Raw genomic sequence first — 22,899 nt, 5'->3', positions numbered from 1 at the left:
GCCCTCTGTATCCTCTTCCACGTCCTCTCCCTCGTGATGCTGTAAAACTTTGTTGCTCTGAATTTGCGTATAGTAGCTTGCCTTGTGTTTCTCCGTGATTCTCCTCATTGAGAATTCGTTCTTCATAGGCTTTGAGTCTGCCTATAATATCTTCAAATCCTGTTTTGTTCAAGTCCAGAACTTGCTCGAGAGAGGCTATGATTTGGATGTATTTACTTCTTGGCAAACTATTGAGAAATTTCTTCACGAGTTTTGGTTCCTCAATCTTTTGTCCAAGTGAAGTTGACTTTGACGCTAGCTCAGATAACTTACCCGCAAAGTTATCTATTGTATCCGTGTCCTTCATCTTGATTCTTTCAAACTCAGACATTAGAGTTTGAAGTCTTGCTTCCTTGACACGATCAGCACCAAGGTTACGAGTTTTGATTGATTCCCATATCTCTTTTGGAGAGTCTTGTTCGCCTACTTGCAAGATAAGAGTCTCCGGGATGGATTGAAACAATAATCCTATTGCGACATCATTCTTGTGGGATTCTTTTGAACCAGGTTCAATTGTTTCCCATACCTTATGAATTCGCAACAAAACTCTCATCCTCATGGCCCATACTGCATAGTTTGTAGAGTTTAACATGGGGCATTGGATTGAAGAGGGGATGACTTCCTTTGGTTGCGGAGGAGTGGTGTTGTCTCCCATAGTTTGGTTTTCAAGTTGTTTGATCGATTCGCCTACAGCTCTGATACCAATTCTAGTTTTTAACATTACGGAGAGCCCAAAATTACGGAGAGCCCAAGATATCCTATACAAGAGTAGTTAGGATAAGATAGGCTTGATGTAATCCTAATAGAATTAGGAGTTATCTAGTTCTAATAGAAATAGGAAAGCTGTACTAGAATTGATATAAATATCATTGTTGAGTTGTAACAATGATCACAACGAAAGCTTGCAGTGTTTAGTTTTGAGTTATTTTCTAAACATAATAAGAGAGCTATTCTTATACACAAGCTAAGTGTCTTTGTTTCACAAAAACTAGAATTGGTATCAGAGCTGTAGGCGAATCGATCAAACAACTTGAAAAACCAAACTATGGGAGACAACACCACTCCTCCGCAACCAAAGGAAGTCATCCCCTCTTCAATCCAATGCCCATGTTAAACTCTACAAACTATGCAGTATGGGCCATGAGGATGAGAGTTTTGTTGCGAATTCATAAGGTATGGGAAACAATTGAACCTGGTTTCAAAAGAATCCCACAAGAATGATGTCGCAATAGGATTATTGTTTCAATCCATCCCGGAGACTCTTATCTTGCAAGTAGGCGAACAAGACTCTCCAAAAGAGATATGGGAATCAATCAAAACTCGTAACCTTGGTGCTGATCGTGTCAAGGAAGCAAGACTTCAAACTCTAATGTCTGAGTTTGAAAGAATCAAGATGAAGGACACGGATACAATAGATAACTTTGCGGGTAAGTTATCTGAGCTAGCGTCAAAGTCAACTTCACTTGGACAAAAGATTGAGGAACCAAAACTCGTGAAGAAATTTCTCAATAGTTTGCCAAGAAGTAAATACATCCAAATCATAGCCTCTCTCGAGCAAGTTCTGGACTTGAACAAAACAGGATTTGAAGATATTATAGGCAGACTCAAAGCCTATGAAGAACGAATTCTCAATGAGGAGAATCACGGAGAAACACAAGGCAAGCTACTATAACGCAAATTCAGAGCAACAAAGTTTTACAGCATCACGAGGGAGAGGACGTGGAAGAGGATACAGAGGGCACAGAGGACGAGGCAGAGGAAGATTCAACCCACAAGAACGGACAACAACTCAAGGTGATCAAAACCAAACAAGAGAAAAGAAAGATAGATCAAAAGTAATCTGCTATCGCTGTGATAGACCTGGTCACTTTGCCTCCACATGCCCTGAAAGAACACAAAGGATACAAGAAGCAAATAAAGTAGAAACGGAAGAAGCCGATCCAGCCCTTTATATGCACGAAGTTGTGTTCTTAAATGAAGAAAATGTCATACCAAAGAAGTACGAAACAAACGAAGGAGAAGGCGGAGTTTGGTATCTTGATAATGGAGCAAGCAACCACATGACCGGCAACAAGACTTATTTCCTGGAACTCAACGAGAACATAAAAGGGAAGGTGAAATTCGGAGATGGATCTTGCGTTGAAATAGGAGGAAAGGTTCAATTCTTTTTCAAAGCAAAACGGAGGAACAAAAACTTGTTGTCGATATCTACTACATTCCTGTACTTAAAAGCAATATCCTAAGCCTAGGACAAGCTACGGAAGCCGGGTGTGATGTAAGGATGAGACAAAACTACTTGACACTCCATGATCCAAGTGGAAGACTCTTGGTAAAGGTCATACGTTCAGCCAATAGACTCTACAAAATAAGTCTAAAAATAGGAAAACCGGTCTGCTTACACACGAGGATAGAAGACGATACTTGGAGGTGGCACGCAAGGTTAGGACATATAAGCTTTAAAACAATCAAAGCTATGTCCCAACAAATGATAGTTCATGGCTTGCCGGAAATCAGAGAAGAAAAAAGATTGTGTGAGTCGTGTTTAGTCGGGAAACAAGCTCGTCAATCTTTTCCAAAGACATCTATGTTTCGAGCCTCTAAACCCCTAGAACTCCTACACGCAGACCTATGTGGTCCCATAACACCACCAACCATTGCTCACAACAAATATATATTTGTTATCATAGATGACTTTTCAAGATACATGTGGTCAATCTTGATAAAAGAAAAGGGTGAAGCGTTTGGTAGATTCAAGGCATTTAAGAGTCTAGTAGAGAAGGATCTTGGGAAAACAATCATAACTCTTAGAACTGATAGAGGAGGTGAGTTCACTTCAAGGGAGTTCCATGAATTTTGCGAGAAAAGCGGATCAAGAGGCATCTCACGGCACCCTACACACCACAACAAAACGGTGTAGTAGAAAGAAGGAATAGGACGTTGATGGAGATGACAAGGAGCATTCTCAAGGCAATGAAGGTACCAAACTATCTATGGGGGGAAGCAGTACGCCACTCTACATATGTAATCAAACAGGGTACCAACAAGAGCCCTTGAAAACATGACTCCTTACGAATGCTTGCGAGAGAAGAAACCGAACCTAGGACATTTAAAGGTTTTCGGTTGTGTAGCATACTCAAAAAATTGAAGCTACAAACCTCAAGAAACTGGACGACAGATCAAAGACACTAGTGCACCTTGGGATTGAGCCGGGATCCAAGGCCTATAGACTTTATAACCCAACGACACGAAAAATTGTTGTAAGTCGTGATGTGGTATTTGATGAGAAGACAAGATGGAGCTGGAATGAATCAAGAGACGAACCAAGGAGGGATCCGGGAATGTTTTACATGAGATGGGGTGAAGTTGTGGATGCAGGAGAAGGACCCACGGTAATAGCCAATGATCAACACCAAGATCATGACAAAACCGAAAGCAATGAGTTAAATGATCTTGAGCATCATGATCTTGAGCATCATAATCATGAACATGAAGACGACAACAACACAGACGAAGACTCTCATAGCAATCACGATAATGAGAGTAATGTGCACCACCAACAAACAGAGCAACCGCTAAGAAAATCGACTCGTCAAGTAAGTCAACCACGTTACCTTGATGATTATGTTCTTCAAGCCTCTGTAGAATGTGAGAGACTTCTACTTTCGATGAATGATGAGCCAAGTCATTATAAAGAAGCAAAGGGTTCAGCAAAATGGAGACAAGCATGCAAAGAAGAGATCGATTCTATCAACAAAAACAAGACATGGTCTCTAATTGATAAACCGAGTGAGACAAAAGTTATTGGTCTCAAGTGGATCTTCAAAATAAAAAAAAATGTGGATGGGACTATCAACAAATACAAGGCGAGGGCTCGTGGCTAAGGGATATGTCCAAGAATCCGGCATAGATTTCAATGAAGTTTTTGCACCAGTTGCTCGTATTGAAACTATTCGATTGTTGATTGCATTGGCGGCATCGCATGGATGGGAAATTCATCACTTAGATGTGAAAACAGCATTCTTACATGGAGAATTAAAAGAAGATGTTTATGTTGAGCAACCCGAAGGCTTTGAAGTAAAAGGTAAAGAACACAAGGTGTACAAACTATCGAAAGCATTGTACGGTTTGAGACAAGCTCCTCGAGCTTGGAACACAAAATTAGATCAAATCTTGAAGGAGATGGGATTCAAGAGGTGCTCAAAAAGAAACTTCCGTGTATCGCAAGGAAGAGGAAAGAACTCTTCTCATTGTTGCTATTTACGTAGATGACTTGTTTGTGACTGGCAACACTCTCAAAGTCATAAGTGAATTCAAGGCTGGGATGTCAACAAAGTTTGAGATGTCAGATCTTGGAAGGCTCACCTATTATCTCGGTATTGAAGTACAACAAGTTGAAGATGGAATCGAAATTAAACAAGAAGGTTATGCGCGAAGGATCTTGAGAGAAGCTGGTTTAGAAACTTGCAATCCAACTCAAGTACCTATGGAGTTTGGACTGAAAGTGTCAAAGGCACAAGAAGAAGCAGAGATAGATCCTACATGTTATAGAAGGAACGTAGGGTGCTTACGGTATTTATTACACACACGACCCGATTTGGCATTTTTCTGTTGGAGTTGCTAGCAGGTATATGCAAAGCCCTCGCAAGTCACATGGTGAAATAATGAAGCACATACTACGGTATCTGAAGGGAACGGTGGCATTTGGCTTGAAGTTTAATCGTGGGAGATCAAAGAAAATCATTGGGTTCAGCGATAGCAGTCACAATATTGATCAAGATGATGGAAGAAGCACTACGGGTCATATATTCTTCTTTGGATCCTCACCAATTACTTGGTGCTCACAAAAACAGAATACGGTTGCTCTTTCATCATGTGAGGCTGAGTTCATGGCAGCAACGGAAGCAGCCAGACAAGCCATTTGGCTTCAAGACCTGTTAAGTGAGATCACCGGATGGAAGACCGAGCATATCATCATCAAGATTGATAACAAATCAGCAATAGCACTCACCAAGAACCCCGTATTTCATGGTAAAAGCAAACACATTCATAAACGCTACCATTTTATACGAGAGTGCATTGAGATGGAACTTGTTGATGTGGAACACGTACCGGGAGTTGAACAAAAGGCGGACATCTTAACTAAAGCATTGGCGAGTTATCTAGTTCTTATTATGTTTAGAAAATAACTCAAAACTAAACACTGCAAGCTTTCGTTGTGATCATTGTTACAACTCAACAATGATATTTATATCAATTCTAGTACAGCTTTCCTATTTCTATTAGAACTAGATAACTCCTAATTCTATTAGGATTACATCAAGCCTATCTTATCCTAACTACTCTTGTATAGGATATCTTGGGCTCTCCGTAATGTTGAAGCTTATCCAACATTCTCCCTCTTAAGCTTCAATTTAGCTTCGGTCATGTCTTGAACTCCTATCAAGCTTCTCATTTCTGCAAATTTGATCTTCGCCAATGCTTTAGTTAAGATGTCCGCCTTTTGTTCAACTCCCGGTACGTGTTCCACATCAACAAGTTCCATCTCAATGCACTCTCGTATAAAATGGTAGCGTTTATGAATGTGTTTGCTTTTACCATGAAATACGGGGTTCTTGGTGAGTGCTATTGCTGATTTGTTATCAATCTTGATGATGATATGCTCGGTCTTCCATCCGGTGATCTCACTTAACAGGTCTTGAAGCCAAATGGCTTGTCTGGCTGCTTCCGTTGCTGCCATGAACTCAGCCTCACATGATGAAAGAGCAACCGTATTCTGTTTTTGTGAGCACCAAGTAATTGGTGAGGATCCAAAGAAGAATATATGACCCGTAGTGCTTCTTCCATCATCTTGATCAATATTGTGATTGCTATCGCTGAACCCAATGATTTTCTTTGATCTCCCACGATTAAACTTCAAGCCAAATGCCATCGTTCCCTTCAGATACCGTAGTATGTGCTTCATTATTTCACCATGTGACTTGCGAGGGCTTTGCATATACCTGCTAGCAACTCCAACAGAAAATGCCAAATCGGGTCGTGTGTGTAATAAATACCGTAAGCACCCTACGTTCCTTCTATAACATGTAGGATCTATCTCTGCTTCTTCTTGTGCCTTTGACACTTTCAGTCCAAACTCCATAGGTACTTGAGTTGGATTGCAAGTTTCTAAACCAGCTTCTCTCAAGATCCTTCGCGCATAACCTTCTTGTTTAATTTCGATTCCATCTTCAACTTGTTGTACTTCAATACCGAGATAATAGGTGAGCCTTCCAAGATCTGACATCTCAAACTTTGTTGACATCCCAGCCTTTGAATTCACTTATGACTTTGAGAGTGTTGCCAGTCACAAACAAGTCATCTACGTAAATAGCAACAATGAGAAGAGTTCTTTCCTCTTCCTTGCGATACACGGAAGTTTCTTTTGAGCACCTCTTGAATCCCATCTCCTTCAAGATTTGATCTAATTTTGTGTTCCAAGCTCGAGGAGCTTGTCTCAAACCGTACAATGCTTTCGATAGTTTGTACACCTTGTGTTCTTTACCTTTTACTTCAAAGCCTTCGGGTTGCTCAACATAAACATCTTCTTTTAATTCTCCATGTAAGAATGCTGTTTTCACATCTAAGTGATGAATTTCCCATCCATGCGATGCCGCCAATGCAATCAACAATCGAATAGTTTCAATACGAGCAACTGGTGCAAAAACTTCATTGAAATCTATGCCGGATTCTTGGACATATCCCTTAGCCACGAGCCTCGCCTTGTATTTGTTGATAGTCCCATCCACATTTTTTTTTTATTTTGAAGATCCACTTGAGACCAATAACTTTTGTCTCACTCGGTTTATCAATTAGAGACCATGTCTTGTTTTTTGTTGATAGAATCGATCTCTTCTTTGCATGCTTGTCTCCATTTTGCTGAACCCTTTGCTTCTTTATAATGACTTGGCTCATCATTCATCGAAAGTAGAAGTCTCTCACATTCTACAGAGGCTTGAAGAACATAATCATCAAGGTAACGTGGTTGACTTACTTGACGAGTCGATTTTCTTAGCGGTTGCTCTGTTTGTTGGTGGTGCACATTACTCTCATTATCGTGATTGCTATGAGAGTCTTCGTCTGTGTTGTTGTCGTCTTCATGTTCATGATTATGATGCTCAAGATCATGATGCTCAAGATCATTTAACTCATTGCTTTCGGTTTTGTCATGATCTTGGTGTTGATCATTGGCTATTACCGTGGGTCCTTCTCCTGCATCCACAACTTCACCCCATCTCATGTAAAACATTCCCGGATCCCTCCTTGGTTCGTCTCTTGATTCATTCCAGCTCCATCTTGTCTTCTCATCAAATACCACATCACGACTTACAACAATTTTTCGTGTCGTTGGGTTATAAAGTCTATAGGCCTTGGATCCCGGCTCAATCCCAAGGTGCACTAGTGTCTTTGATCTGTCGTCCAGTTTCTTGAGGTTTGTAGCTTCAATTTTTTGAGTATGCTACACAACCGAAAACCTTTAAATGTCCTAGGTTCGGTTTCTTCTCTCGCAAGCATTCGTAAGGAGTCATGTTTTCAAGGGCTCTTGTTGGTACCCTGTTGATTACATATGTAGAGTGGCGTACTGCTTCCCCCATAGATAGTTTGGTACCTTCATTGCCTTGAGAATGCTCCTTGTCATCTCCATCAACGTCCTATTCCTTCTTTCTACTACACCGTTTTGTTGTGGTGTGTAGGGTGCCGTGAGATGCCTCTTGATCCCGCTTTTTCTCGCAAAATTCATGGAACTCCCTTGAAGTGAACTCACCTCCTCTATCAGTTCTAAGAGTTATGATTGTTTTCCCAAGATCCTTCTCTACTAGACTCTTAAATGCCTTGAATCTACCAAACGCTTCACCCTTTTCTTTTATCAAGATTGACCACATGTATCTTGAAAAGTCATCTATGATAACAAATATATATTTGTTGTGAGCAATGGTTGGTGGTGTTATGGGACCACATAGGTCTGCGTGTAGGAGTTCTAGGGGTTTAGAGGCTCGAAACATAGATGTCTTTGGAAAAGATTGACGAGCTTGTTTCCCGACTAAACACGACTCACACAATCTTTTTTCTTCTCTGATTTCCGGCAAGCCATGAACTATCATTTGTTGGGACATAGCTTTGATTGTTTTAAAGCTTATATGTCCTAACCTTGCGTGCCACTCCAAGTATCGTCTTCTATCCTCGTGTGTAAGCAGACCGGTTTTCCTATTTTTAGACTTATTTTGTAGAGTCTATTGGCTGAACGTATGACCTTTACCAAGAGTCTTCCACTTGGATCATGGAGTGTCAAGTAGTTTTGTCTCATCCTTACATCACACCCGGCTTCCGTAGCTTGTCCTAGGCTTAGGATATTGCTTTTAAGTACAGGAATGTAGTAGATATCGACAACAAGTTTTTGTTCCTCCGTTTTGCTTTGAAAAAGAATTGAACCTTTCCCTCCTATTTCAACGCAAGATCCATCTCCGAATTTCACCTTCCCTTTTATGTTCTCGTTGAGTTCCAGGAAATAAGTCTTGTTGCCGGTCATGTGGTTGCTTGCTCCATTATCAAGATACCAAACTCCGCCTTCTCCTTCGTTTGTTTCGTACTTCTTTGGTATGACATTTTCTTCATTTAAGAACACAACTTCGTGCATATAAAGGGCTGGATCGGCTTCTTCCGTTTCTACTTTATTTGCTTCTTGTATCCTTTGTGTTCTTTCAGGGCATGTGGAGGCAAAGTGACCAGGTCTATCACAGCGATAGCAGATTACTTTTGATCTATCTTTCTTTTCTCTTGTTTGGTTTTGATCACCTTGAGTTGTTGTCCGTTCTTGTGGGTTGAATCTTCCTCTGCCTCGTCCTCTGTGCCCTCTGTATCCTCTTCCACGTCCTCTCCCTCGTGATGCTGTAAAACTTTGTTGCTCTGAATTTGCGTATAGTAGCTTGCCTTGTGTTTCTCCGTGATTCTCCTCATTGAGAATTCGTTCTTCATAGGCTTTGAGTCTGCCTATAATATCTTCAAATCCTGTTTTGTTCAAGTCCAGAACTTGCTCGAGAGAGGCTATGATTTGGATGTATTTACTTCTTGGCAAACTATTGAGAAATTTCTTCACGAGTTTTGGTTCCTCAATCTTTTGTCCAAGTGAAGTTGACTTTGACGCTAGCTCAGATAACTTACCCGCAAAGTTATCTATTGTATCCGTGTCCTTCATCTTGATTCTTTCAAACTCAGACATTAGAGTTTGAAGTCTTGCTTCCTTGACACGATCAGCACCAAGGTTACGAGTTTTGATTGATTCCCATATCTCTTTTGGAGAGTCTTGTTCGCCTACTTGCAAGATAAGAGTCTCCGGGATGGATTGAAACAATAATCCTATTGCGACATCATTCTTGTGGGATTCTTTTGAACCAGGTTCAATTGTTTCCCATACCTTATGAATTCGCAACAAAACTCTCATCCTCATGGCCCATACTGCATAGTTTGTAGAGTTTAACATGGGGCATTGGATTGAAGAGGGGATGACTTCCTTTGGTTGCGGAGGAGTGGTGTTGTCTCCCATAGTTTGGTTTTCAAGTTGTTTGATCGATTCGCCTACAGCTCTGATACCAATTCTAGTTTTTGTGAAACAAAGACACTTAGCTTGTGTATAAGAATAGCTCTCTTATTATGTTTAGAAAATAACTCAAAACTAAACAAGAGAAAAGAAAGATAGATCAAAAGTAATCTGCTATCGCTGTGATAGACCTGGTCACTTTGCCTCCACAAGAGTAGTTAGGATAAGATAGGCTTGATGTAATCCTAATAGAATTAGGAGTTATCTAGTTCTAATAGAAATAGGATATCTCTTTTGGAGAGTCTTGTTCGCCTACTTGCAAGATAAGAGTCTCCGGGATGGATTGAAACAATAATCCTATTGCGACATCATTCTTGTGGGATTCTTTTGAACCAGGTTCAATTGTTTCCCATACCTTATGAATTCGCAACAAAACTCTCATCCTCATGGCCCATACTGCATAGTTTGTAGAGTTTAACATGGGGCATTGGATTGAAGAGGGGATGACTTCCTTTGGTTGCGGAGGAGTGGTGTTGTCTCCCATAGTTTGGTTTTCAAGTTGTTTGATCGATTCGCCTACAGCTCTGATACCAATTCTAGTTTTTGTGAAACAAAGACACTTAGCTTGTGTATAAGAATAGCTCTCTTATTATGTTTAGAAAATAACTCAAAACTAAACACTGCAAGCTTTCGTTGTGATCATTGTTACAACTCAACAATGATATTTATATCAATTCTAGTACAGCTTTCCTATTTCTATTAGAACTAGATAACTCCTAATTCTATTAGGATTACATCAAGCCTATCTTATCCTAACTACTCTTGTATAGGATATCTTGGGCTCTCCGTAATGTTGAAGCTTATCCAACACCTTTTTCCATGAATACCAATTATTGCCAAGATTAGATTCTTCTTCTTTCGTCCAGTTTATACGGCAGGCTCTATCGCTATAATTTTCTGCTAATGAAACCCTAGTCACTCAATGGACTTGATAGGCTTTAGAAAAAGGAGCTTGTGCAACAAATATGAGAATGAAAGTTCGTTCTAATTTCCTTGCTTTTCATTAACGTATCGTACAACTCGGTACAAAGTTTTTAACACTATTGTTACACCAGTACAACAGCTCTATGGTTTTGCTTGCTTGGCCAAGCAATCACCTTGATCTTCTTAGCCCTTAGGTTAAATTTTCTTCATGCTTGTTAGCGAAAGGGAAAAAAAAATGAGGAAGGAAGGAAGAAACATGTTCATTCACACTTGTACGAGACGAGTACAAAAAACAAAAAGGAGAACGTTCTAGTTAATCAAGTCCATGCCAAGGCCCATCCAAAACTCTTGGCTACAAAACGATAAGTTTTTATCTTGATGCTCAATTAAAAAGCGTTGAGAAATTATAGCAAAAGGAAGATGAAATATCTGACATTATCTTCAGGAAGATATTCGTACAATTATAGCAATTATTAGGACGATAATTTCAAAAGAGAGCTAGCTAGCATACACTAGCAAATGGAACAAAAAATGGATGAAGAATCGTGAATACAGGCCACGGCCAGCCTCTGCTAACTCAACTTTGTTGAATTTATCAGAATCACAACTGTAAACACACACGACATCATTTTCTCACCACCATGGTTTGATTTGTGGGCCGCCTACCTACCTAGACGACATGCATGCTGCCATATATAGATATCAAAGTCGGTAACGTAAGGACTTGGAGCACCTATGTTTAGTAGCAAATAAATGCATGCAGCTGGAAACTTGAATGGAGTAAAATGAAATTAGTGCAGGAGGAGCAATCAAGTTTCTTCGTTGCAGCCCTTTCATATCGTATAATTTCGAGGCTCCCTTTTCAATCCACAAATCAATGAGGTTACTTAACCAAGTGTGTTTGCTTTCATAATCAACGAAGGGCGATTTTTGGGTAGGAAAAGAAATATAATTTTGGGAATTTCCTTCTGCGATAAACCACCTAGAGATCGAGGCCGGGAGACATGTCGTCCAAAAGACGCTGCAGTACTGGCTTAGCTTGATAACATGCTGATGCATGCATGCATGGACTGTAAAAATCAGTAGCCATTGTCATGCTAATTGTGAGTACTAGACAATAATAATTTGGATGATTGACACTCATTACTCGCTGTTGTGACGTTCGGGTACATTTTTGTTTCTTGTATTGAACATGCTACATCTAGAAAACAAACACATAATCAAACAATATGTGAATAGTACTTAATTTGATTTGAATGTGGAGTGTTCCTCCCCTCAAGCTAGCAAATGGGTAGGCCATGGGAATAAAATCGAACAGGAAATCTTGGTCAATTATTAAGGATATCGATGACAATACCAGACGGGTTTTATCTATCGTTTCCAACATCATAGAAGGCAAAACAAACGGTCCCACCTCCCGTGTCATGTTCTTCTAATTAATGATCCACTACATGTATTGACCATGCATGTGAACTCGGTACTATGCTTCGAAATTATGCTGTGGTTGCATTATTCTACCGAATTTGTTTATACTTTGACAATACGCTACCTCAATTTCCCTTTTTACCGATCTTTCTTCTTACTCGGATTCATGGACGACGACACTATGCTTCGAATTATGCTGTGATTGCAATAAAATTCCACATAATTTGCAGGTTGTACTATGACACCACGTGAAGTTCCTTCCCTGTTTATTTTTTATATATAATATAATAACCGAGTTATTTATTTATTGATCTAACTTGCTAGTTAAATAATTTCTTTCAATATCCAAGACTCATCAAATTAAGATTCTCTATAGCTTTGCTGTTATTTTAAAATTTATAAAACACTGGTTTATTTGTTTTCATTATATGCTACTTTACTACCATTCACCACCCGCCTTGATTTTTGAAAATATTTATGGATAGATATATAAACATATATGTATTTATGGCGCCTCCCACGTCCTGTATGGGTTCCACCTTGGTTCACAAAACTAACCAGCTGGCTGCGATCATGTCATTAATGTTTACATACGGGATGCATCAGCCTGGTATCGCACAATAATTGTTGATTTGAAAGGCTGTTTAGACCTTACTTAGACAGCCAATGATTCCATGTACGATAATGGGACAGTAAAAAAAGCTTCTGTAATTCTTCATTTCACATTTTAAAAAAAATCTCAAGTCCCCCGCATGTCATAATCAAGCTAGCTAAATGCCCTTCCTATTAATCTTAATTTCTCTTAAAAATTATATTATCTACTCTCTATGTATCTTAGTGTTTCAAAACATAAAGTATAGATAAAAAAAACACCAAAATATGTCTGGTTAAATAAATAAAATAAATCTATTTCTTTTGCAGTTTCAAAGTAAATTTATCTACCAAACAAATTTCATATCTGGTGAAGTTATTAAATGTTGGTATATTAATAATAATAAAAAAGAACCTCGGAATTCCTTAGAAATTAACCATGAATATTCAAATTATTTTTGTGAAAATATATATAAGTTTGGTAGGATATGCGTGTAACGTTCAGGATTTGTTCAAGATTTTGGTCGACGGGATGTATATATGATGTCAGAGGAAGAATTATTTGAGGGATTTGGCTTCTAGTTGTGGTCTCCTAAGCTTCTTGGAGTGGGTGCCTGTTAATGGAGGAATCGTCTTTTCATGCACGACTTGTTTATATATTTACAGAGGAAGGATTATTAGAGAGATTTGCTTTCTATTTGTGGTCTCCTAAGCTACTTGTAGTGGCTGCCTATAAATAGAGAATCGCCTCAACTTGTTTATAACCATGGATAAAATGGTTGGCTAGCTGTCTTTTTAGCTACTCTAATAACAATAACTTTAAGAAATAGAAATAATAATTATAGAAATATTTTCTTATTCCCTCTCGTTCTTCATTTATCTTTGTTTTATAAAATAAATATTAATAACTACACTTAAAGTACTATTCTAAGATAAAATACTTATTTTATACATATAGACCTTTCCAAAAATATTATTCTGTTTTGAAGTATGACTATTCTATTATAATGTAAATAACACGCATATCCAAATTTAAATTTAATAATGTCAAGGCAACATTTATTATGATCTTATAGATTTTTGTCATTATTGTTGTTATTTAATTCATTATTAATAAATTTAATTAATTTTAGACTAGACAATAAAAAAAAGGCTATTTTCTATCTCTAAATTCTCACCTTATTATTTTAATATTTTTAATGTGGAATGCTGGATGCTCTCTTACCTATTGACTTAGAGCTATATTCAATGTAACCCCATATAATTATCAATCTCGTTGAATAAAATATAAAAAAGGAATAATAACCTTTTTTATGGGAATTAGATATGGAATTCTCCTTTCCTTTTTAAATATTATTTAATAAAATTGAATTAAATCGAGTATCTACACACACAAAATTCTTGATTTATTTTTTTTTTTATTTCATTTGAATCTTCTTAGCGCTTGCATGACCTAATTAATTTTATTGATTTAACATTACTTTTTATATATGGGCCTGTAATTGCCCTTGTTTTCATTTCCAGGCCCTTGCCTGTAAAGCCCATAAATACAGCTTACAGGTCCGAACAGTGATGGACCAATTTTAACTTTCAGGGGCCTTAAAGCTGAGTCAGATAGCCCGCACTATTTTGAGCCTCTAAATTTGTTAGCTAGTCTATACTGGTCCTGGGTCTTGCTTAGTCGATCCAAAATACCTTTCCAGGTTACTGGGCCTGCATTTTGCAGCACCGAAGTTATAGATACCTAGGCCTAAATTAATTGTACATGTAAAGTTAGATTAAAGAATTGTTGGACAATTTTTTCTTTTAATTTCTAGCATGGAGATCATTAATCATATAAGTTTATTATAGTAATGTGTTTAGGGAAAAAAAAATGCATCGGTGGCATTGATAGTGAATCAATCATGTGATAATTCTTAAACATAGTCTTGGAAAACCATAATACATCCTCCAAAATGGTAAAGAAATGGTAGCTTATGTTGAAAAATGCATTTTATTATACAAATTACTTGGTTAATGTAAAACTAATGGTGGATATAATTTAATGCATACAACAATCACTCATCTCGCAGCTTGTTTTTGGTTTTTTATTTGATTTTTTATATATAGATTAAAATTAATCAAACTAACTTGTAATCCAAGTTAATTCTTAAATAGAGTTTAATAATTATGTTTAATTTGTATATTCCCCCATCTCTTCTTTATTATCCCATATGATATTTTTGCACTCCAACAGTATAATACTTGCACCGTCAATTTGTAAGGTTTTATGTATGGATTTTTCCATTAAAAAAAAGGAAAAAAAAAAGAGGTCTTGAATCCGGAAAGAAAAGTTTTTTATTTTTTAGAACAGAAACAGTGTCAATGACAGAATCCGGGATGAGACCAACCTTTGAACCACAATACGCAATATCTAACACACGTGAAATATGGATTTATAGTTCGAGAATGCTGGTAAACCATTTTTTGTTATGGATCAACTGAAGATCTTAAACAGAGAAGAAGGCTTCGAGGATCTGTGATTTCCTAGCCAGTGTTGCATATGGACACCGATGGCATCCATGTATGCGCTGCTTCTTCCATGGAAGCCAACAACCTTGCCCTCAGTCGTAGTTGAAGTGAAAAATGTTCCAATTTCTTCACCGAATGGACCATACTTTCCTCGACTGGTATGGAAAGTAAGTGACTTGATAACTTTAGGGCTATTCCCATCGCTACCGATGGGACCATAATATCCTGATAAACATACAAGCACTTCATGGGGGCACTGCAATTTCACCTGCAGATTACATTTTAAAAGTAAGTGGAAAAGTTATACACAGGAAAGTAACTAAGCCTGCTGTCATTACATGGTAGGATGTTGATTACCCTATGTGTGGCAGTTCCTCCATTGCCTCCATGTTTTACAGACCAAACAGATTGGCCATTTCGATCATACTCAATCTGTATTGAACACATAGCTTCTGCTCTGGTAATAAATATCTGCTTAATCCCAGAAAATACTCCATCATCCCATGGCCGACCTCCATCTCCACCCCAAGGACCCGGTCCACATGGAGCTGGCTCTTTTATCACCCCACAAACAACCTGAGAAATTTAACAACCTTTAATAAATTTATATGAACTTAACTTCATATAATGTAGTGTTAATTATGTAAAAAGTAAGGTGATTGTGCATTACCTCCTCGGTTTGGCCTGGTCTTGCTGCTACTAGTTTATTAGACCATGGAGAATTATCTATCTCAGCAACATCTGCTTCAGCTTGTTTAATTGCATCAGAAAGGTGATGCTTTGCTGGTTTTACTGTTCCTTCCAACACATGTACCCCAATAGCGTCAAGAAGAAAACCCTCCCTCCCGTGGAATCCTATGATTTTCCCTTCATCAATTTTGTTCGTGAAGGTGGGACCTTGTTCTTCTCCAAATGGCCCGTGCTTCCCCTTGTTTGTGTAGAAAGTAAGAGACCTGATAATATTAGGCCCCATGTGCATTAAGGGTCCGTACGTTCCTGTCACCCGTGTGAGTATTTCATATGGATAGTCAAAGATTATCTGCAGGAAGTTCAGCAAGAAAACAATGAACTCGAGCCAATATTTCTTCTCAACTAGGAACTGGTATTGACATTGAAAAGAATTATTTCTTTAGAGTTTTTCACCTTGTCTGATTTAAATCCTCCACCTTTTCCATGTTTGCTTCCCCATATAGCCTGCCCATCACGATCATATTGAACTCTTATGGATGCAATTCCAACATGGCGTGATAAATGGATTTGCCTAATTCCAGTGTAGGTTCCATCGTCAAACTTGGAACCACCAACACCACCCCAGGGTCCATGTACAATCACCCCTTCAGTTTTTGAGGGCACCCTTTCGGTAGCAATTGTCTGAATCATGACTCAAATTTTAGTGGTCAAATGTAAGAAAGAAGAAGAAGATGAAGAATGGAATGCTACAGCCTCAAAACAACCTGCTGACGGAAGAATCTCTCACCTTGTTAGTTCCTGCATCGCTGAGTTCTCGAGAGATTGGTGTTGAAAGCTTGCTTGGCAGAAGGCTGCCAAAATCATCGTTTTTGTTGCTTTCTGAGTCACTGAACTCTCGAGAAATTTTTCTTGAGAGTTTGCTAGGCAGAGAGCTGCCAAAATCATCCTTTCTATTGGTTCCTCCACTACCGTACTCCAGAGAATTTTGAGTTGAGAGTTTGCCAAAATCATCGTTCTGCTTTACTGCAACAAGTATATCAAAACCATTTCCTGCACCCTGCATCATCGTATAGCTAATATTCTCAGTCCCGTTGTTAATGTAACTTTTTGATTGGACCAGAGCTTTCGAGGTCTTCTGTTTCTGTAGAGGTTTCAAATATATGCCAATTGCATCAAGGTACCAGCCACTCTTCCCATGGAACCCAACTATCTTCCCCCCGGACATTGGAAATGAAAAATAAGTTCCTTGCTCAACACCAAATGGTCCATAAGTTTTCTTGTTGCTTCGAAATGTGAGTGAGCGAATAAATACAGGGCCCCAACCATCCAAACTGCCATAATATCCATGGACTGAAGTAAGAAACTCATCTGGGCAGTCAAGCTTGACCTGCAAAATTTGACCATACAAGAATAATTGCTTCGCGTGCATGACATGATGGTGTTAATATAAAGCAACTACAACCAAGAAAACCAAAGATCTGTTGTGATTGCACTATTGTGACCGTTCAGAAGAAGAAACTAATATTCGTATCAGCATTAATACTGACTAACCGCTGTTTTCATGCCTCCATTGCCACCATGGATCTGTGACCATACTGAAGTCCCTTTCCTATCATACTCAACCTGGATCGAGTCAATACCTGCTCCATGGGCTATCACCAGCTGTTTTACTGTGGAGTGTACTCCATCATCCCAAAGAAATCCATCTTGACCACCCCATGGTCCAACAGCCACCGGTTTCTTCTCCCCGTCCTCGGAACTCTGTTGAAGCATCATTGTAATCTCAACTAATTAGTCAAACACAAAATATTGCATTAAAACAAGTAATGGAACTAAAAAACATTGTTACCATTTTCATAAGACTTAGTTGAAGCTGAACAGAACTACAAGTGTGAGGAATTGACACGGCGCAGGTGAGATTCGAAAGACATAGCTTGAATTTATCATAACAAAAGGGTGTTTTTATTCTATTTTTGTGCGTGATAGCTCTTTAAAATTGTTATCGAACTTTTTAGAAGGCACCAATTTGCTGTCCCACTAAGGATAGAAGAATCAGATCCAAGAAAAGAGCGTCGTCATCTTGTGCTCTAAAAGTTACCTGCATCTGTACCCCCGAAAGTTCCTTGCATATGTACCGTCAAAATCTCTTTTATTCAATAACCATTCTTTCTCTTACTTTCTTATTTTCGTTTGTTCCAATTTCAGAATATTTAGAGCTTCAAAATTAAGGTTTTTAATCATGTTCATGTATACAGGCAAATTCAACAGATGCCCTGGAAAAGAAGACATGACAGATGCCCAATAACAGATAAAAGAAAAGGAACACTCTTCTCGTAATATGGGTGTGGGTGATGGGTTGTCATCTGGTAACATATCCCAGAGAACAAAAACCTCCAGTGCGGGTCGCTTTACTTCATTCTGCACTCGGAGCTATGAACAAGAATCATGATGTGCCGTCTTCAATCAAAAGGCAGCAGAAGCTTTATGATCATGGTCAGAGAACCATGATTGGATAGGTTTTCGGTGCAAAGGGCTGGGCGGGAGTGTCTGCTACATGGAAAAGAAATCTCATTCCATGGTCTCAAGATGAGACATATTGTAACTGGTTCTTTCAAAGATTGGAAAGTCCATTTATCAGCAAACAAAACGAAGTATAGAGGGGGAAAATTCCTCAAGATAGGTTGAAAAGACGAACCACCACAGTCTGCACATGAGATCACGTTAGGTTCAAGTGCAGATCTTCAGGTAACATTTGTCCGCTGCTCACTGCTGTAACGACAAGTTCTTTTTCTGCATTACAAACAATCTCAAATTCCAAATAACCCAAACCAAGCCAACAGTCACAGAAACGAAAAAGATTTGCTCTGTGATTATCATTCAGAAAATATGAGAGAGCTGTGAGCAAAAATCAAGATTCCTTCAGAATTCAACCTCTATTAAGATTTCCTTTCAGAAATTCTTACACTTAGAAACAAATCAAGAGCCTGATTTAAAACCTTTATACAAACTGAAAGCTTACAAAACTGCATCAGCTAATGTTGATTTCTCGATGGTTTCAAGGCTTGCCTGCAACGGCTAGTGCTTTTTTTCTTAAAAAAAGAGAGTTTATGAGCTTTCTGACCATAGATTCCGCGAGAGTTATCTATCTGATTGCCAGTTATCTCAGCCCATTTCATAGGATGACCAAATGCTAGCTGCCAAAACAATAGAAAAGTTGAATCAATTGAATTCTTCTAGGGAAAGCATTCTTAGTGGGAACTAAAGCCGAAGTGCTTGAATTTGATAGGAACAACTTCTCACACCTGTCAACAAATATGGACGCAAAAGCATGCTCTTTAGTTAAAGAAAATATCTTCATGTTCACCAAAGAAACACAACTGCTTCATATAGAATATTTTGCAGTTTTTACATCTATCATATCCACCTGCAAACTAAACAAATTTAGTCAGTGTAGGACACACAAGTGAAAGAGGGTATGGGTTGAAAATAAACTCTACAATCTATCATATCAGATTTAGATAAATTGTTTAATATAAATTGCAAGAAAGCCGAGGTCTCAAACAAATCACCTTAAGCAAAACTGCTGCAACGAGGGCAAAAGCAATTATATTTAAGCCGCTCAAACAATATTCAGATTCCTAAAAAACTTGCAATCTTATATTTGAAACTTATCTCGCAAGCCAATTCACACGTCTTTAGTTTTCATCTTCTACTTTTACCAGTAATCACCACAGGAACAACACCCAGATTTAAAGTGGTGGAAGAAGTTTGAGTCACTCAAATATATTTCACATCCATGTTTAGCGGAGATGTATTTTGCCATCCTATGGCAATCTGCACACGTTCTAAGGTTTTTCACAATTCTTATACTTTGAGGTGCAGAAGGTGAGCGAATAATGGCAAAAGCAAGCGCAAGCTTTTCACTATGGATGCCAACAATTTCTTCCTTCTCTTCCTCCTCCTCCTCCTCGATGCAACACCCACAGTGCAGATCATGTACCTTGGCTTCCATTGATATTCTTTCTACCCAGGAAAAGAGGTCCGAGTATGATGTAGACTGATCACCCGCAACAAAAGAATGCACCGTGTTGTTGACTTCGATCCAGCTCTGTCCTTTAGGTTTTTGTACTTCGTTTCTTTTTTCAAGCTTCTTCACCTTTGGCGCATCTTCATGTTTTCCATGCATGGCATATGACTGCAAAATTGACTGGTGGATTGAAGAATTCCATGGTTCCAAATCAAGTAAACTTTCCCTTGCACGGATTGCCAAGTCAGAATTTCCATGATTCCTGCAGGCAGTTAGTAAGGCATACCAAACTGAGGATTGAGGCTTGATTGGCATATTGTCAATAAGTTCTATTGCTTCTTTGAGCCTGCCAGAACGACCATACAAATCTACCATAGCTGCATAATGTTCTGAAGCTGGTATAATCTGAAAGTCTTCTGTCATACTGGAGAATACTTGCCTCCCCTCATCCACCATTCCAGCAAGACTGTGTGCAAGGATAATATTCACAAGAGTACCTCTGTTGGGTTTAAGTCCCAACTCTCTCATCTGATCAAGGAGACCAAGCGCAGAGTCTGAACAACCATGAAAGACATACCCAGTAATCATTGAGTTCACAGTGATGAAATCTTTGGATGGGATTCTATCAAATATTGCTCTTGAATATTCTATTTTCCCTGATTTGGCATATGTGTCAATAAGGGAGTTTGAAATAGAGAGAACAGAAACTAGATTTCTGCGCAACACACAACCATGGATCTCTTTGACTTTTTTTAGCGCAACTAAACTTGCACAAGCTGGTAACATGCTCAAAATGGTAACAGGGTTGGGACTAATGCAGAACGATTGCATTTGTCGAAATATGCCTAATGCCTTGTCTTTTTTCCTAATTTGCATAAAACCAGCTATAAGAGAGTTCCATGATGCATTATCCCGCTTGATTTCTCCCTCCTTCTCCATCCTATGAAAGAGATCCATGGCTTGGTCCTCATCACCACTTTGAATATATCCCGATATCATTGTATTCCAAGTAACAACATTAGGTTGTACCTGAGACTTCTGCATCTTCGTGAATAGCACATAGGCCTTGCCACAATATCCAGCTTGACAATATCCTCCGATCATTGAGTTCCAGGTATAAAGATCCTTCTCTGACATCAAATCAAATACCAGCTGAGCAGCACCCAGCTGCCCACACTTCGAGTACATGTCAATGAGTGAATTCCCAACTAGCACGTCATTAACAAAACCCATCTTAACAGCAAGGGAATGAATTCCCAACCCCGTATTCAACACCTTCAAAGATGCACAAGCTGATAAAGCACTCGTAATGGTAACTCCATTTGGTTCAACCCCTGCCAAAATCATCTCCTTGTACAAATCCAACGCCTGACCGTTCCTGTTATTTTGAGCAAACCCCGAAATCATAGCAGTCCATGCAACAACATCAGGGCTAACCCCAAAACTGACCATCTTCTTCATCAAATTCATCGCAACATCACATTGCCCTTTCTGGTTATAACCAGCAATCAATATATTCCAAGTAACTAAACCCGGCTCAATCCCTTCTTCACACATTGCATCAAATAATCGATGTGCTTCCTCAACCTCACCCTTCAAACAATAACCAGACATCATAGCATTCCAAGCCACTATATCTCTCTCATCCATGCTCTCAAAAAACCTCCTCGCTAAACTCAACTTCCCACACTTTGAATACACAGCCAAAATCGAATTATTAACACGCGGAGAACTTCCCATCCCACATCTAACCACAAAAGAATGCAACAATTCTCCAGTCTTTACATCCCGACAATTCCCAACCGCTTGCAATATCTTAGGTAACAAAAACCCATCAGGCAAAACATTATCTTTCATCATCATATAATAAAGCTCCACAACTTCCTTCCACCTCTTCTCTCTACAACAGGCACCGATCATCGCCGACCACGTGAACAAACTTCTCTCAGACATTTCATCAAACACTTTGCGTGCATCCCTTAAATACCCACATTTCGCATACATACTAACTAACTTAGTTTCGATAACTGGAGATTTTTCCTGCACGACACTAATCCGAGCATGAAACTTTCGTCCCAGATTAATAGAATTGGTGTCAATGCAAGATTGGAGTAAATTCATGTAAGTCCTGGGTGTTACCTTGGACCCTTGTTGAGCTACGGAGTCAAGAACTGTTACGGCATCGTTTAAGTTTCCGTTTTTGCAGAGGGTGTCCAAGTGGGAGTCTATGAATTTTGGGAGAGGGTTTTTGGCGAAGGAGATTGAGGATTTGATGGGTTTTTGTGAGAATTCTGATAGACTCTCTTGCTTGCTCTGGATTGTTAGTGGAGGTTTTGAGATGCTTCGTATTATTACTAAGTTCTCCATTTCTTTCTTGTTTTTTCAGGTGAGAAATGGATAGTGAGAGGGAGAGAGTGCTGATTTGAGCAGAAGGAAGAAGAAGCTCAAATGGATAGCAGTAGAGATCCTCTGTAATCTTGTTCACACACAATCATCGGTGTTTATTTTTATTTTTGCCACGTGGAGTTTGTATAATTTTTATGGTGAGACAATTACCACTATGTGTCGGAGCACACGCCGTCTGTAGATTTCTTTTTTCTTTTATCTTTTTTGGGTTTTAAGGATTAAGGTATTTTCAAAGCAAGATTTTGGATAATACTAAAGCATATTTGAAAAAAAAAATTCATTTGAACGGAAAATATATTGAAATTGGTATTATTTTAAATATTTTCTTTATAAAATCTTATCATTTTTATATAATATCCTCCAAAAAATACAAAAAAAAAATATTGATTTTGATTTTTTAAAATGAAATATATTTTTTAAAAAAACTTCTCAACTACATTATTAAATATACATCAAATATTCTCTATTAACTCTTAAACATCTCAATTCTCAATCCATGAGATTTTTTTATATATATTAAATCAAATTTCGAGGATTTACATGTATAGTTAATCTAAGTATGGATGCCAAGTTTTCACAAACTATTTATTAGCAAATAATATTCTCATATAGATAACACACAATCTTTCATGTTATTAACATTCTAATGCTAATA

At 38.5% G+C, this 22,899-nt stretch overlaps 1 protein-coding gene across 4 annotated transcripts; it reads right to left on the bottom strand.

Annotated features, from left to right (window-relative positions):
* Positions 1-14,924: 14,924 nt before the first annotated feature.
* LOC118052770 (jacalin-related lectin 3) lies at positions 14,925-22,337 on the bottom strand. Of its 4 annotated transcripts, XM_035063815.2 has the most exons (9): positions 19,381-19,529; positions 19,114-19,235; positions 17,661-19,005; positions 17,363-17,572; positions 16,599-17,198; positions 16,265-16,492; positions 15,792-16,160; positions 15,479-15,697; positions 14,925-15,389 (listed from the first exon to the last, which is right to left on the bottom strand). In XM_035063815.2, exons 3-9 carry the CDS (start codon positions 17,667-17,669, stop codon positions 15,087-15,089), a joined length of 1,938 nt encoding a protein of 645 aa, XP_034919706.1. In that variant the 5' UTR covers positions 17,670-19,005; positions 19,114-19,235; positions 19,381-19,529; the 3' UTR covers positions 14,925-15,086. The 4 variants fall into 4 exon arrangements, 2 of the variants coding, with proteins under 2 accessions (XP_034919706.1, XP_034919707.1); XM_035063816.2 differs by lacking the exons at positions 17,661-19,005; positions 19,114-19,235; positions 19,381-19,529 and adding an exon at positions 20,292-22,329 and having other exon boundaries at positions 17,363-17,563; XR_004688260.2 differs by lacking the exons at positions 14,925-15,389; positions 15,479-15,697; positions 15,792-16,160; ... (1 more) ...; positions 16,599-17,198; positions 17,363-17,572 and having other exon boundaries at positions 18,708-19,005; positions 19,114-19,242; positions 19,381-22,337.
* Positions 22,338-22,899: the final 562 nt, after the last annotated feature.

The sequence above is a fragment of the Populus alba genome, chromosome 2, assembly GCF_005239225.2.
Source record: "Populus alba chromosome 2, ASM523922v2, whole genome shotgun sequence".
Taxonomy (NCBI): Eukaryota; Viridiplantae; Streptophyta; class Magnoliopsida; order Malpighiales; family Salicaceae; genus Populus; species Populus alba.
The sequence above is the reverse complement of the archived record's forward strand: the minus strand, read 5'-3'. Positions and strand labels throughout refer to the sequence as shown.